This window comes from Ictalurus furcatus, chromosome 26 (assembly GCF_023375685.1).
Source record: "Ictalurus furcatus strain D&B chromosome 26, Billie_1.0, whole genome shotgun sequence".
NCBI classification, from domain to species: domain Eukaryota; kingdom Metazoa; phylum Chordata; class Actinopteri; order Siluriformes; family Ictaluridae; genus Ictalurus; species Ictalurus furcatus.
The window spans coordinates 14,201,309-14,218,963 of record NC_071280.1 but is presented as its reverse complement, the minus strand read 5'-3'; the positions used below and the strand labels follow the sequence as shown (position 1 = coordinate 14,218,963).

General features: G+C 39.0%; 1 protein-coding gene across 3 annotated transcripts in view; it reads left to right on the top strand.

The window, feature by feature from the left end:
* Window positions 1-9,178: 9,178 nt before the first annotated feature.
* dachc (dachshund c) overlaps window positions 9,179-17,655 on the top strand; it is a 73,271-nt gene continuing 64,794 nt past the window's right edge. For all 3 annotated transcript variants that reach the window (XM_053615273.1, XM_053615272.1, XM_053615274.1), the window contains exon 1: window positions 9,179-9,948. In XM_053615273.1, the coding sequence (XP_053471248.1) occupies window positions 9,392-9,948 (557 nt within the window). In that variant the 5' untranslated portion in view covers window positions 9,179-9,391. The remainder of the gene's footprint in view (window positions 9,949-17,655) is intronic.

The window sequence follows — 17,655 nt, the reverse complement described above, 5'->3', positions numbered from 1 at the left end:
TTTCACATAAACGTTACTGTACGAACTGTAAGTGAACAATAGTAAATAAACAAATGTTATGATGTATGGTGACACTTTCAGTCAGTAGTGAGAGTGTGAGAGTGTGAGTAAGAGATCATTTGGCGTCCCTCTCAGGAATTCCATCTTTTCATGCGTAATTAACCAAATTTGATTAGAAATGAACTTGATTTCTGGAGTTGTCGGTTATTGAATGCAAATCAGCCACCTTCTGTCACTAAGATTCATTTTGGCCAGTTATTTAAAAAAAAAATCTAAGAGCTTGTTCAGGCGATCCTGGAGGAAAACCAGGAGTTAACGTAGTGTTATTAAAGGCGTGTCCCTTAGATCGAGCTCATCTTAATAGCACTCGAGAGATGATCGTTTCTCATCCGACGAGTCTGATGATTATTTCATTTTCTTTATTGTATTTCTTTGATGAGTCCTGTGTCTAACATTTATTTCACTCAGCTATTCCACAACCAAGCATGTTTCTGTTCTGTATTTGCTCTGATTACTAAAACAGGAGTAACAGTTTACGGCCTGATGTATTCAGAATTCCTTAATGCATAGCACTTGACAAAACAATATGTACCTCCCTCACAGTGCGACCAACCAAAAGCAATATATATTATAAGTGTTTCCTACAGAAACCTTAAATCTTCACGACTAGAGCTCTGCGCACTGTCCAGAGTGTATGTGTGTATTATTATGCTTGTGTCATAAACTATTTTTATTAGCCTTCATAACCTCACTCACACATTTTCATTAAGGCAGGCTTTAGCCCTGTTGTACTCTGTCATATACTGTATAATACGTGCTTTCAACAACCATGATTCAAATTTAATTGTATGAATTCATTTAGGGATTTAAGGATAGTGGAAGCTCACTGTTAAGGTTCTCAAAAGGTTTAAATCCTGGGATTGAGAGCTAACAAATGAATTGGCTTCCATGGAACTCTGTGCAATGGCTCACCCTGTGCTCTGGGGTATGCAGAAAGACAGGTTTCCATCTGCCCCATTTTACAGAACATTAAACAGATAAAGGTTAAAGGTTGGAACATTTTTTATTTGGGGGAACTAGGATTCTTCATCAGCAAAAAAACACAAAACGATCCACACTTACCACTCTCCTTTATAGTAACCCCAGACTACTCATATGTATATATTAAATCAAATATAATAAACTTTTAAAAAATATAATATGTACAAAAAGGTATTTTTTTAAAATTGAAAGTACATCAAATAATTGCATGCAAGTACCATCAATGAAAAAATAAAATTATTGAATTTTATATTTAATTATTTAAGTATTTATAAATTACTTAAATGTATTATTATATGTAATAGTTTTGTATTATTTTATTTATTATATTTTGTGGAACTGCACACTGTTTATATTGACGCCCTAGTCTATATAAAAATAAATGAATATGTAGTAGATATAATTGATATCTCCAATTTGGCAATTTCAGTATAAATAAAAAAAAGAAAAAATATAGTAAACAAAAAGAAAAGAAAATGTGTGTGTGTATGTATGTGTGTATATATATATATATATATATATATATATATATATATATATATATATATATATATATATATAATTTCCTCTTATTTCTATCATTTAAAACAATATAAAACTATACTTTATAGAAAATACTGTACATTAAAATATATATAAATATATATATTTTAATGTACAGTACATATATATATATATGTACGTGATGTAATATGTTACATATAATAATACTGGAATACGTTAATTTATACAGGTTAGATTTATTTTGAGAAGGTTACAGATTCAAGTTTGAGTACCCCAATCTATTAAATATTCATTATTTTTTTTTATTTATATAGAGCAGGGAGTTAATATACACACGGTACATGTTCACATTGATTAAGATCAGTCTGTTGCATACTACTCGCACCACAGTAGTGCTTATTGTTGAGTTTCACAATTCCACATCATTTATGGAATAAAATACATGCTTTTCAAACCAGTGAAGGACACATTTAAATCAGACCACGCCAAAAATCACATCCATCCCGCCGAGATGATACAGCACTGACGTTTCGGCAGAGGTGAGTTATGGCACTGAGCATCAGTGACCGCGGCGAATTCCATCCTCCCCTGAAGGACCTTTGTGGAAATGGCACGATTAATCCATCAGAAGAGGTGTGCGCATGGCAAGGAGAATTAAATTACCGTGGACTCATATTTATCAAGATTATCATATTTATCAAGCGAGAAAGCTGGTTCAGGATCAGATCCCTCCTGTTTATATGATTGTATCTATCATGATGTGAAATGTGACAGCTGATCCTAGATCAGGTTTTTGATCAGAAAAGGTCCTCTATATGACCCATTCAATGCATTTCTAACAGTTTAAGGTGTGGTGGATTCTGGATGGATGATAAATTTACTTTTAACCCTTCTGTTTCGTGTTTATTAGAGAAATTAATGGAAGGACCTTATAGCTAAAATTGAAAGCCTTATTTGCCTTTCATGCTTCAAACACTGTAGTTATATAAGGAGGCTATAAGTGTACACGTGTCATTCTCTTTCAGTAGAGGCGTATCGATCAGACTTGTGCTGTGATCAAGTCTGTAAAGATTTGTACTTGTGCAGTGCAAGGTACGTTTACGTACACACACACACGTATCTCTCTCTATTAGTCACTCTGTTGCTTGTACTGCCCATTTATCAGGCACTTAAGAATCAGATAGTACGTTTCTCTCTCCCTCTGTCTCTCTTCCTGTCTATCCCGTATAGTCTCATTGATCGAGGATCATTCACAGGCGCTAAATGTACATTATAACAAATGTTCCCTTTGCATTACAATGGAGTGGAGCACGGTCGATGTGGAGGTCAGGGAATAGAGTTCAGCTACAGCACCTAAAGGCAAGTGAATGAAGAGATGCTGCAGGAGGTGCAGTGAATAAGTGCGAAACTCTATTACTTCAAACTTTAGGAAGAAATAGTTTGTCTAAAGAACAAATTTACGCCATCTTCTACTTTCTCCCAAATGCCACTGATCAGCTGGGATACAGGTTAAAGGTTAAAGTGGCTAACAAGTATTAAATGATATTTCTTTTATTGAAGTTTCCCCTTCATTTTCTCCCTCAATTTGTTCGCTGGCCAATTTCCACCCACCAACCAACCTTCACCTATCGTACGACAGCTGCAACTGGAAAGGGTGAAGGCTTACACATGCTTTCTCCAAGACGTGTTCCAGCTGTTCCAGCATGACAAAGCCCCTGAAGACATGGTTTGCCAAGGTTGGAGTGGAAAACTCAGAGAGTCCTGCACAGAGCGCTGACCTCAACCACACTGAACACCTATGAGATTGAACTGAAATGCCGACTATGCTTGAGGCCGGCTCACCCGACATCAGTGCCTGACCTCACTAATGCTCTTGTGTCTTAATGAGCACAAATCCCCACAGCCACGCTCCAAAATCTAGTGGAAAGCCTTCCCAGAAGAGTGGAGGTTATTATAACAGCAAAGGGGGGGGACTAAATCTGGAATGGGATGTTCAACAAGCACATTGGGCGGCTGTGGCTCAGGTGGTAGAGCGGGTTGTCCACTAATCATAGGGTTGGCAGTTCGATTCCCGACCCTCATGACTCCACGTGCTGAAGTGTCCTTGGGCAAGACACTGAACCCCAAGTTGCTCCCGATGGCAAATTAGCACCTTGCATGGCAGCTCTGCTACCATTGGTGTGTGTGTGTGTGTGTGTGTGTGAATGGGTGAATGAGAACCAGTGTAAAGCGCTTTGGATAAAAGCGCTATATAAGTGCGGACCATTTACACTGGGCATTATGGTCAGGTGTCCAAATACTTTTGGCCATACAGTGTACATGAGCTCCCAATCACCAAAGATTGGCTTGCTGTGATTGACAGGGAAGAGAGTAATGTATTCATCAGTCCCTCTCACCCAGAGAGTACACCAAATTTTGCTCTCTTGGCTCATCATCTGCCAATTCCCAGTACAATCCTCTGCTCACGTTACTGTCTTCATGGAGTTTTGCTTGTTCTCCCTGTTTCCATATGGGTTCTCTGGTTTCCTCCCACTGTCCAAAGAAAACTGGTGGATTGGCTACACTAAAATGACCCCCAGGTATGAAGGAATGTATGAGTGTGTGTGTACAGGGTGTCTGCTATGGACTGATGTACCATCTAGGGTCCAGATCCATGTGACCCTGACCGGGATAAGACAGTTACTGAAGATGAATGAACTTCCAAATTTGTACTACAGTTGCATCGTATGAGCGTCAGGAGACATGGCTGGTGTTGGTGGAATGATACCATTCATCAGTTGGTCCCTTAGGGACTTTTTTATACAGTTGTTTTTCAACACTTCAGTTTGGAAAGACTGTGCAAACGGCTGCATGTGAGCATTCACCCTGTCCTTCTACCAACCCTTTCATGGACCACCATCTGAGATGATGTTCTAAGATCAGTGGCCACAGTGCATGTTAAATGATCAAATTAAAACATATTAAGCATGTTAAGCTTATCATTTACCCACGGTCTGTTCTCAAGGCCATTACATGAACAGGAAGCTCTTGAGTATTAAGCCTACAAAAATAAATAGCCATTACACGTCGTGCAAGACCACACACAAGCCTAAGTCTTGTTTATTTCCCCCTGTTGTTTCATGAGCAACTTGTAGCACTTTAACAGACGCCGACGCTGACAGCAGCAAAAAAGTGCTGTAAAATGTCACGGCGACGCTAAATCCAGGCGACAGGTCTTAAGTGGCGCTGAAATTGGGGACACAAGAGACTTTGTAATAATTGTATTGGATGTCACGGGCTTGGGCGTGTGGTGGGGTTTGACAGTATTAATTTAGATGAATGCCTTCTTCCTCCAGAGATACTGTTCGTAATGCCTTGAGGATGAAGTGGTGTAGAGATAGAATGTTATTCATTACCAAATATTATGAAAAGACAAACAGACTGTGCGTTCTCTTGTAGTAAGATCAAACTGTTGAGCTTCCATTCATGCACTGTCACAAAAAGTACCTTCGCTTGTCACTGACACTTGTCAAGGGAACACCTTTGGTCCCTTTCCTTTGTAACTTTTCCCTGGGAAAGTGAATGTAGTGTTCCTTTAAAACTCATTTAAGATACATAATATCCAGTGGAACCTTAAGGACCACAGATTTACACATGATGCGTTTTAAAGGTAACGGTTTTCATATTCGGTTTCATTTTTTTTTGCTGTTGACTTGAGAAATCTTGGCTTACATCACGGCTTAATAAAAACAGACACCAGACAAAATATATTACAAGCAATGAAATCAACATTAAAAAAGATTAGTCACAGACACAATTTTATTTATTTATATATATATATTTTTCAATCTTCAACTGTCCAGTTTCAGCCAGTCTGTGCCCACTGTAGCCTTGGCTTTCCTGTTCTTGGCTGACAAGAGTGAAACTTGATGTGTTTTTCTGCTGTTGTAGCTCATCCACCTCAAAGTTTGACATTTTGTGCCTTTCTGAAATGCTTTTCTGCTCACCACGGTTTTACAAAGTGGTTACGTGAGTTACCATTTACCAATTACATTACAGGAGTTACCACCCTGGCCATTCTCCTCTGATCTCTCTCATGAACAAGGCATTTTCACCTGCAACACACTGGATGTTGTAAACTCTAGAAACTGTTGGGAAATCATCCCAAGAGATCAGTACTTTCTGAAATACTTAAACCAGCCCATCAAACTCAACCATGCCATGATTAAAATCACTGAGATCACATTTCCCCCTAACTGAAGCTCTTGATCTGTATGTGCAGGATTTTACACGTTGTGATGCTGCCACATGATTAACTGATTGGAGAACTGCATGAATGTGTAGGTGTATTCGTGTTCTTAATAAAGTAGGTGGTAAGTGTATGTGTCTACATGTAGACATTTGAAGAAGTGATGGTAAAATTCTTTCAAAAATACAGATCACGATTAAGTGACCTATGAATAATTATCTGCTTATGAATGTGTTCATAGAAAGATTTATGAAACTTTGTCAAACTGTCACTCATATGCATGCCAACTTGAACAGCAAACGCTGGCTCAACTTAAATCAAAAGCACAGGTCTGGCAAGTTACTCAAGATTGAGTAATATTCATAGGAAAATAAAGGAAGACAATGCTGACACATCCACGGTGCTGAACTGAAAGTTCTGTTCTTGACTTCTAAATGTTTCATTTCAGTAGTGGATTACTGGAATTTTCTATTTTCCTTTCCTTTCTTAGCCTGAGAGTCTTTTTTAATTTTTTTTAATTATTTTATTTTCACTTTGTTGTCTTAACTCTATGCTTTTTTTTCCATGACTCATCACTTTAGGTTTATTATCCTAATTGTTTAATCATGTTTCTTCAAAAATATTCTTTAAAAAAACGATCACTCCAAACAAAATACATGTATTTAATTACTAATCTATGTTCTCGTCTCTTCACTCTTCACTCTATATACTACTTAGCAATGGATGCTCTACTGAGCCAGTTTACTTATATAGCATTTGAATAAAAAAAAATAAAATAAAATACAATACAATATATCCAAATATCATATCAGTTATTAGAACTATAAACATGCAAACCGGAATGCAGCATATTGACATCTTTGGAGATCGGTGTAGAATGTTCAGTGGTCCATGATGAGTGCAAATAAGCGGTGAAATAATGATTCTTATTATGGATGTACAGTAGTATTTCTGTTTGTTCATTGGCTTCATTAATGAGCTTCCCAATAGGTGGCAGTATAAACACCTGTGTGTGTGTGTGTGTGTGTGTGTGTGTGTGTGTGTGTATGCATTGTCCTTGAGGTTAAGGTTAGAGGTTGTGTGTAAGCACAATGGAAGTACCACACAAATGTAGTAAAACCAACATGTGCGTCAGGGTGTGTGTGTGTGTGTGTGTGTGTGTGTGTGTCTGGTAGTTTAACATAACCCACAGTGTAACACCAAAAAATGCAATTAGTCCCGTGATTAGCACTTAATAACATTTGCGCGCATTTTCTCCACCTCTTAATTAAAAATACTGTTTAAACCCATGTTTGCTTTCCAATCTCTCCTTCTCCATTTTATAAAGTTCATCAATTAGATTTGATACCTCCATAAGGGGATGATGTATAATTGCCTTAATCATTTCTTATTCAAATTTCCACCCTGCTTTCTAAAGCATATCCATTTTGCTAATACCGTGTAATTAAAACATGTCATTGCACTACAAGGCTCGAGCTCTAGCCTATTAATGACCATGAAAATTGTTTTAATTAAATAGCCAATTATAGTAAAGTCCAGACTATGAGGAGTGACATTTAAATGAGCTTTAATTTAAATGGCCTTCAGTATTTCTTCATCAGAAGTTTTCACACAGGGAATTAATCAGAGCGAACCAGTCTGCTCTCACTGACACAAAGTACCAGAGTGCCCTTATTTCTTCAACCAAACTTGGGGAGTAAATGCCAAAATGCTCCTTACTACCCCGCCCCACATACACACACACACTGCATAAGGTTTGGAATAATAACTACGTAGTAAACTTTGTGTATGTTGATTTGGGATTCAGCCAAGTTATGATTCATCCAAAACTTCATCTTCATCCATGTGTCTGGCAACACTTTTTAACAAACTGGTAGCATCAAAGATCTTTGGCGTATCTATTAGCTGGAGCTTCAACATCACCTGGCCTGAGAAGTAATGAATCTATTTCACTCAAAATCTTCTGTAACTAAGCTACATGTCCTTCATACAGTATATTTGCTTCCATTGAGGTTGTATTTAGTCTCTTCATACCTAGTTGGCAAAGTTCTACTTGTTCCTTTAAAAAAAATCACGTTAAAGCTGATGTTTTAAGGTTAAAAACTGTACAGAATGATCCCAGTAAAATCTTAAAATCCAAGTCCTATAACAGACTGTCAAGTTGAAGATCCTCTAACGGTAGACCTGTGATTACACAAAATGAATACTTTCTGCTTACGTCATCCTCCGGTGCGAGCCAGGCTCAGAAAATGGGGTCGCATAAAGAGAAAGGTTCTGTAAACAGTCCCTACGGGATTTCATGATTTTGCGATGGCGGAATGAACATGAAATCAAGCAAACGCTGTAATATTCTGAGGATTTTTATTCAAATTTACCACAGAGTTTCTGCAGATTTGGGCCAAGACACGTCATGTAAAGTCATCACAACACGCATTCGGCCAAAGCCGTCTTCGATTCACGTGCGTCGAACACGAGTACAGGTAAAAAGTCTGATTTACTAACAAACATCACTGCGAAAGACCGTGTGAAACAATTTTTCTGATTGCAATTTCGCGACTTCAAGTAGTTTTCCGCAAAAAAAAGCACACAAAAAAACTGCTAATTGCATTGCAAATTTTGGAGAAAAAAAAGGTGACAAAATCAAGCATTTTTGGCTGCAACAATAACAAAAAAACCTTCCAGTAGAGTATTTTGTAGCTGTCCCTTGAGTTTTTACATCCTCCAGTGCTGTCCTCATAATTGCTGGCTTTCAGACTCCTTTCTAATTTTCATCAAAAACTTTCCGACACTGACAGTACTACTTTGTCGTTGGTTGTCTTTGTCTTTTCGCATTGTCAGATTATGCATTCTGAGACCAACGACCAAAGAATTCTTTTACTATCTGAGGGTGTTTTTTTTTTGTCTGTCAAAACAAAATCTGGCCAAAAAAACCCAAAAAAACATACAGTGTAAATCTGCATTCAGCCACACTCTCTTAAACCACATCCCCAAATCTAAGAGTCATCACTAAAGAACTATTATATATAGGCTAGGAAAAAAAACAGAGATTTACAGAATGGACTTTGGGTGCTAAAACCTTCCTTTTCATGTGACAGTCCAAAAAATATAAAAGTAAACATCAGACACTAAAGATGTCTGAAACACATTTGGAGTAAGTTAGATACTATGCATGTTTTATTGTTCCTCCAAACTCATCCTTTAATTCATTTACTTTCTTAACTGTGTATTTTTCCCTCAGCCGGGCGTGCGAGCTGTTCAGAAGAATGAACAGTAAGGTAGTTAAGGTAGTATGCTGTGTGCTTTTGGACACAGCCTCTCCTACACTGCTTGGCTCCTCCTCTCGAGCGCTACAACGGGACAGAGACGAGCGGTCCGGGCGCGCGCTGCTGTCAGTCCTGTGCGCTGCGCTCGCGCTGTCATCATCAGGCTTTGATCGATGCCGTGACTTCACATCGCCGCGTTTCACTTTACAATCAAAACGGACTTTCTAGTGTGTTTAGTAGGCTAGTTTAATCCGCTTTGCCCTTTCTTTTTAATCATAAAACACTTTTGTGATCATTATATATATATATATATATATATATAGCCTATATAAAACAAAGTTAACTCTGAGAGATCATGGCCACGTCGGTTCCTTTGCTTCCATCAGCGCCGCTCGCGCATCACGCGCCGCCTCCGATTTCCATCTCCGCTTCGGCCGGTGGCGGCTCCTCGAGCCCGTCGAGTCTGTCACCATCGCCGTCGTCGCTCGCTCCTTCGGCAGCTTCGAGCCTCTTCCGCTCGGACCTGCTGCCTTCTGCGAGTCCGGCTCTCCCGGTGGGTAGCGCGCCGCACAAGCCCGCGTATGCCACGCCGTCTCCGGTGGAGAGCACGCCGCGCAACAACGAGTGTCGATTGGTGGAGGTGCGCGGCGCGCGCCTCGCCTCGTTCACTGTGGATGGCCGAGAGCTCATCTGCCTCCCGCAGGCGTTTGACCTCTTCCTCAAGCACCTGGTCGGCGGTTTGCACACCGTGTACACCAAGCTCAAGCGGCTGGAGATCACTCCGGTGGTGTGCAACGTGGAGCAGGTGCGTGTGTTGCGCGGGCTCGGCGCCATCCAGCCCGGTGTGAACCGCTGCAAGCTTATCTCGCGCAGAGACTTCGAGGTGCTCTACAACGACTGCACCAACGCCGGGTGGGTAGCACGCGCGCTTTAAGTTTGCATGCATTGAATGTGTTACAACAACAACAACAACTACAAAAATGTTGCATGACTCATATTTACTAACCTGGACGTGCGTATAGAACTTTAGGCTACATGACCTTATCTGTAAAGTGGATTTAAAAGAGTATCTGTCTCATTCTTTGTCTCATGCTCAACATCGTCTCACGCTTCGTAAACTCGTAACAATTCCCATGAGTCACAGTTTTACAATCCAGATTAAGAGTAGGAACCGGATTATAGAGCTCGTGCGCTCTAAAAACAAACAACAACAAAAAAAGAAAGAAAAGCAAGTTTTCTTGGAAGATGGTCCATTTTAAGTGTTCTTCAGATTGTCCTACCTGTGAAGTCCTTCAGGAATCTGGTCACAAAGATTCTCGAGACAGCACTGCGTCCTAAATGAACCCTAATTTCCTAGTGAACCCTTTTTCCATTCGCACAACAGTGAATTAAATCCAGTCCCATCAACCTGCTTAGTCCAAATTCGCAAGTTTTTTTTTTAATGAAATAAAGTTCTTTTAAGTTCATTTAGAAACTTTCATTCATCTCTAGTAAGTGTTTTATCATGTTTTCATGTTGGAGTGTATCCTGGGAAAGGAGTGTATCCTGGGAACACCGGCTGTGAGGTAGAAATACACCCAGGATGGGATGCCAGTCTATCACAAGACAATTCTAAACATTTTGCTTAGTTAATAATTAACTTTCACAGTAAAATCCTATATCGTAGAACATCAAAAGAGTTGATTCATCACCGGTGTGTATAATCACCCTACTACACGCAGTTGCATAAACTTTTAAATATAGTACAAACGTCCAGGTCAGTGTGTGTTCGTGCCTTGTGGTAAAGCAGTGTTGATAACGCTTCTATACACATCTTTGGATCTTTTATTATGGGTCATATCAGTGTGATTGATAACACCATGCCAGCTTTAGACCTGCTCTTGAATGGATTCCACTTTGCTGAGCTCGCTGCTCGCCATCTGGTCCTTGTCATGGCAGCTTTTTGTCATTTGCGCGTATGGTGGGAATTTGTGTAGTGCAGGTTGGATTGAAAACAACTTATAACTGATGAACAGCCATGAGCAGTATTTCAGACATTGTTGATTCGTTAATAGTGCTGGAAGCCCCTATTCTCTCTCTCTGTCTCTGTCTCTGTCTCTCTCTCTCTGTGTGTAGATGATGAAGGGCGACTTGTCTATTTCCGCCTCAATCAGCTCTAATGCCTCAGTATTGATAACATGTCACGGCTTCATTCTGCTCGTCTCCTCTTCACTCAGCGCGCGCTGTTGTTCTTTGCACAGTGAGAGATGTTCTGTTCTTATCTCTTCTTGGAAACTGGAAAAACAACAAAACATGTCTAATTAAAGGTTTCGCCTCCACCTGTAAGCCTACCCAAGCCTATAGCCTATACCCAAGCCTAAGTGAATACTGTGATAATAATTTCATTATAATAACAGACACTAATTATCTCCCAGCATGCAGTTGTAATCCAGTTTACACTATATTAACGCTGTTGTTTTGTTCACTTACAAATGTAATGAGTTCAGCCGTGGGAAAGATAGATTAGAGGTTCAGGGTTGGTAGAGGTTTAGGCTTGCACGTGCGTGCACGTTTTGTTTAGTCTTGATTTCTGAATTGAAATCATTTTTCCCTCTGAAATCTGGCAGTCTTCACTTTTTTTTTTGGGGGGGGGGGGGGGGCAAATCTGAAAAATTTCATGAGCTGATCTTTGTCTGAATACAACTTCAACGGTTGACCACCAAAGCTGATTTATGAGCTCTTACACCCCTTTTTTTTTTTTTTTCTTTTTTTTTTTTTTTGGGTGTCAGTGGTTTGTAAGACTGTGAGTTGGCAAAGTAATACAGGCCTTTATTATTCTTTGCAAGACACTTACTGGTACAGTGCCAGCAATATATGTAGATTTGCTTGATTTAGACAAAGATGAAAATTGTGAATTTTGTCAGATTTGGTTCAAACGGCTCTATTGCCAAGCGTAGTGAGAGAGGTGTGGATTCAGTTTCCAAAATATAGAGTTCCAGCTCAGAGCCATAAATGTGATTTAAAGGGCTAGTGACGACTGTTAGGGGTCCAAGCACTGAAACATAAGTGTGAACAACATCGTAGAGGCTACATTGCAGTATAGGGTCCAAGCACATATATTTGAATCAGCTTTGTTTGCATAAATAAAATAAATAAATAAATAAAAGAACGTAAAATATAGCTGATTTTGCATTTTATTATTGGCCTTACCGAGTACTGACTGTAAAAACTGTCACAAATCAGGCTAGTCAGTTCAGGCCTAGTCATTCTCTTACTGGTTATCATTTGAAGTTAGATAAATGATAAAACAAACAACATGAAGTGTCATACTGCAGGATTTTAAAGTGATAAAGAACATTATCTGAAGTCGCATACCAGGATTATGAACACGTATCTCATTAAACCACTGATTCATAGCCCAAGTAATAGCAAACTGTATTATCTTTATTGTTGCGTGAGTTCGCCATCAGTTTGGAGTGTTGATCCAGTTGCTTATCATAAATGACCATATCATAAAACCACCACTGTTGTTCAGTGCTACATCAAAACATGTCCTCAAAAACAAAAGGCAAAGTTAATAAGCTGTCGGTAGTTGCACAAATCACATTAGCATGGCCATCATATACCACACAATGATACAAATAGAGCTGAAAATATGCAGCCTACGTCGCGAGAGTTTTCGAGGTGTGTCTGTTACAGTCTTCAAAAGCCCACAATTATGCGTACGTCAGAGTGTGTTAAAATATAGTATTACATACTGCATCGTAAGCTACTTATTACATGTAAAAAGATGAGTAGCCTACAGTATATCTTTAAACAAGAATCCATCCACACACCGATCCTTATTCATCAACGTTGCACAGAAAGAAATGTCAGTGAAAATGAGTTAGAGGTGCTTGTCTTTCAGGTTGCTGAGAATGAAGATTTGTGTTGTCGTTTAAAAAAAAAAAAAAAAAAAAAAAAGGCCTAAAATGATATTAAGATATTATGTAGGTGTGTATAGACAATTGTGTAGGTGCATATAGACAATAATATATAATGATATTATGTAGGTGTATATAGACAATTATGGAAGTGTGCTCAAGTTTTTTTTTTTGTCAGGCTGACATCAGGTTTATGACAAAACTAATATTCATATTAAAACTTGTTCTATTAAATTTAAATAAAATCAGATTTTTTATATATATAAGTATATACATATATATATATATATATATATATATATATATATACATATATACACACACACACATATATATATATACGTATATACATATATATATATATACATATATACATACATATATATACATATATACATACATATATATATATACACACACACACACACACACACACATATATATATATATATATATATATATATATATATATATATATATATATACTCTGATACTTTATATACATATGTACATGAATATGAGTGTAATTCAACCTGCATTACTTTTTTAGTAGCAATGTAGTGGAAGCAACATCCAAATTAAATATGGAGAAAACCATATTTGAATGTGTTAAAGTGTCTGTTGTTATTAATTTAAGTTGTCACTTGGCGGCAAGAGGGTGTTCACAAAGTGGAACAAGAACCATAAAATTAAACCGAGCTGATTAAAAACCATTTGCCTACATATGATACAAGTAACTCATTTCACCACAGTGTGTCATTTGTTTTTGGTGTGATTTTGTGCCGCTCCTTTTTTGGTGAGGTGACAAAATTTTCACTCGTCATCACGCAAGCATTTGAATGTTTGAGACAGGGGCATGAAGCGTGTCATTTTTATTTAATCGGATACTAAAGAAAGCATTTTTGGTTGAACAGTGCTCGTGAGAAGCCACCTATCCTTTGGGAGGGTGGTTTAATGACTGGCCCAGACTGTCTAGTTATCTTCATTCTCTCTCTCTCACTGCTCTTTGGTAGATGTTAAGTGACTATGACACGAGTCATCAAGAACAGACTGGAATGCCTGATAGGGTGAAATCGCACCTCTCTGCTCCTGCACATTCCAGTTACAGCTAAATATCGTCGCGAAAGGAGAACCCGATTCTCCACAGAAAAATTAATTAACAAGGGGCACGCTCGAAGTGTTTCTTTTCCCCCGCTCTTATCCCTTCCTCTCCTTGTTGAATTACAGCCTAATTGTATTAATATTTTTCTCCCTGGGAGGATGAAAAGATCATTTGACGATTGCAGCTTTTCGAAATTTGTATCACCACTTTACGATTAAATTATGCAAATCAGCTCGTCTCCCCGGGCCCGGATTGGCTAATTAGGACGGATATGGGGTGAGGAGTTGTTCGGAAACGTGAGCCGAGTCTTGGCCAAACGAGCAGAAAATTGAAAACGGCCAGGCGGAAAATTTTAGAAGGTTCTTTTTTTTTTTGGCATGATTATTTAATCCTGTCCTCGCTGTTTCAGTACGCTTGTAGTTCCCGTTTTTGTCTTGCGTGGCTTAGGTGGCAAAATCACAGCTTAGAGCTAAAACATGAGAAGACAGCTACAGAGACAGTGTCAGAAATTCATCTGTTTTTTCATCAAGAGGTGAAATTTGACCTTTACGATGGCATTTTTTCAAACCTTATAAAAAGACAGTGCACAGCATGAGAGAAAAGCACCCAGTCACCCAGTCTTCACTTTTTTTTTTTCCCCATCACTATTTTTTCTCCCTTATTGTCTCACATCTTTGTGAACTGCTGCTTAGGCAACATTATAGGAAGAGACCTAACATGTATATATTTAATTGGATAGCAATGTTCTGGTTGACATGACCATTCATGTAGAAGACCATTCTTCCCACCAAGAGACCACACATCATGCTGTCTACTGTATATCAAGAGAGATGTGGATTAACAAGGATTTAATATGACTCACTTTTGAATCATCTTGCTTCGTTGTTAACATGACACCAAACCTCCATCCATCCATCTATCCATCCATTTTCTCTTATCCCACTGCTTATCCTACACAGGGTCACGGCGAGCCTGGAGCCTATCCCAGGGAACTCAGGGCACAACTCGGGGGACACCCTGGACGGGTGTCCTAACCCTGACCCTATCCCTCACACTCCAGACAATTTGGAAATGCCTACAGTGCATGTCTTTGGACTGGGGGGACGAAACCGGAGTACCCAGAGGAAACCCCCTGAAGCATGGGGAGAACATGCAAACTCAAAACATGCATTTTATTATTCAGCTATTGATCTATGAATTATTTAGTAACTACCATGAATTTTATAGTAAGTACAGTATAACTCGGTAAAATATGTAATGCAACTCGGACCCGCTGATGGTAACGAAGTCTTAGATAGTTGCACCACACAAGAGGCCCCATTTGAATAATAAATAAATAAATCCGCATTGAAAGGTAATCTGTCAGATAGACTTGGAAATGTTACACGAAGAGGCTAAAAACGCATTCCGACGTTTTCCTTAAAGCTGGACCGGATATACTGAAATATTGCATGTTAATTTAAGAGTTAGTTTTTGCGTCTGCGTCGAACATTTCCGAGCCCTTTTCTCTAACATTCTAGGGGACTTTTGACAGGGAAGTCCTTGTTTGTTTCTAACCCCACATTAGCCAGCTCTTCAGAAGGAAAGTGAGAGAATAACTGATCCTAGACTTCTGTGTCATGGTAACGCTGATGTGTGATGGAGACTCAAAAGTGACTCATATTGACTCAAGATGACACGCCGCCGCAGATCCCTCTAACATCATGTCATCTGAAGCATTCCCGAAATAGACCATAAAAGGAAAAGTACTTACAGGAAAATGCTGCAGTGATGTTCGGTGGGCTAATAAACACACACACACACACACACACACACACACACACACACATATATATATATACATTTGTTCGATTTCTTTCTCACAGTTACTTATTCACTCACTGACCCTTGTTAACACTCTCTCTCATGCACTCTCTCCCTCTCTTTCTCTCTCTCTCTCACTCTCACAGACGCACACACACACACACATACTCTCATTCACACTAGCAGTGACCCAGTGATATTGCTGCCTAATGTGATGCTGTCCTCGCCGCAGTCTTAACTATTATGCATTAAATCCAGGCAATTACCTCAACGTCTGTGTCGGAAAGGCACATCCTCATCACTTCATCTGCTGCACCATCTTTATACCTCTATCTGCCTGCATTATCTAAATGCCCTTTGTGCTGACTCAGTCCATCTCCAGTCATTTATCACTCGTATATTCTCAATCTTTCACACTGATCCAGGATCAGATTCACCTGCTGAACCCATACCCTCGTCTGCCATAACACGAACCACGCAACTGACCTCAGATCAGGCTTTAACGAGGATGTTTTGTTTTAGCTCTTTATTTTTTTGTATATCAGTTCCTCCAGGATTTTGCAATCGTAGAAATTAGCGCAAAAATCAAGAAAACACAGCAATGTTCATCACGACGCGCGTACAGCGAATTCACAAGAACAGCTAAAAGGTCTCAATTCCCAACAAACATCACCGCGAAAGACAGTGCAAAACAATTTTGCAATTTCGCCAAATTCAAGTAGAAGCCCACACTCAAAAAAACCACAGAAAACTGCATCGCAAAGTTTTGAAAAAGCCACAACAAAACCAAACATTTCTGGCCACAAGAATCACAAAAAAACCTCTGTGAAATCCTGTATATAGATACACATATAATACCTAGATAAGTGCCAGAAGGAAATTTCAAGCGGATGGTTACTGTAAACGATGGGCGACTCAGGAAAGAATCAATAGGACGCAGCTACTAAGCCAGCTAGCCAGTCTACTAATGTAATAGCAACATAGCTAATGCATTTTCTCCAGCAAACACCTGATATTCCTTAACCTAATGCATTTCCGTTTTGAAATTTTCTTTTCAGCACATTTGTTTATTTTCCATATGATTGAGTCACTTTACTTATATAACTGAAGCAAGCTAACCTAGAATTGGCTAGCTAACTTCCTGGATAATTGGAGTCCTGCTAGACAATACAAGCACAAGCTAATGTCAGTCACACTCATAACACACAACACAATGAAATCATTTTATTTATTTATTTATTTTTTTACAAAGAAAGAAGTTCAAAATGTAGCCTTGATTAAAAAACAAAAAAAAAAACTGCAGCATATAGTCGATTGCAGTCAATGATCAGAGTTGTTCTTTTTTTTCTATCGCTTCTCTAGCATTTCATCGTAGCTAGCCGTCATGCTATCTTAGCACTAGCCGAATAACTCGCCTCCTCGCAGATTTCGAATTGGATCACAGATCTGACGATGTGAGCTGAAAACTGCGATTAATTCCTCCTCTATCTTATGCAACATTGATGTGAAAGATTAAAGCCCCGCCCCAGACAGCCTCTGGAGTACATGCCATCAATAATGTTTACGTATTGCCCCTGTAAAGAGAGTTTTTGACTGACACTAAAATCTCCTTGCATTTTTGCATCATCGTAACTTTATCTGCCCAGTGTGTGTTCTTCACAATATAATCTTCTATTCTGCACAAGCTGTTGAAGCCATTAAAGATGCATCCGCTATAATAAAGGTCTTGGATGTCCATAAAAGACATTTTGCTCTCAGCAGATTTTGCAACTCATAAGCCGTAAAAAAGCGCTTACGCCGCTCACTTACAGT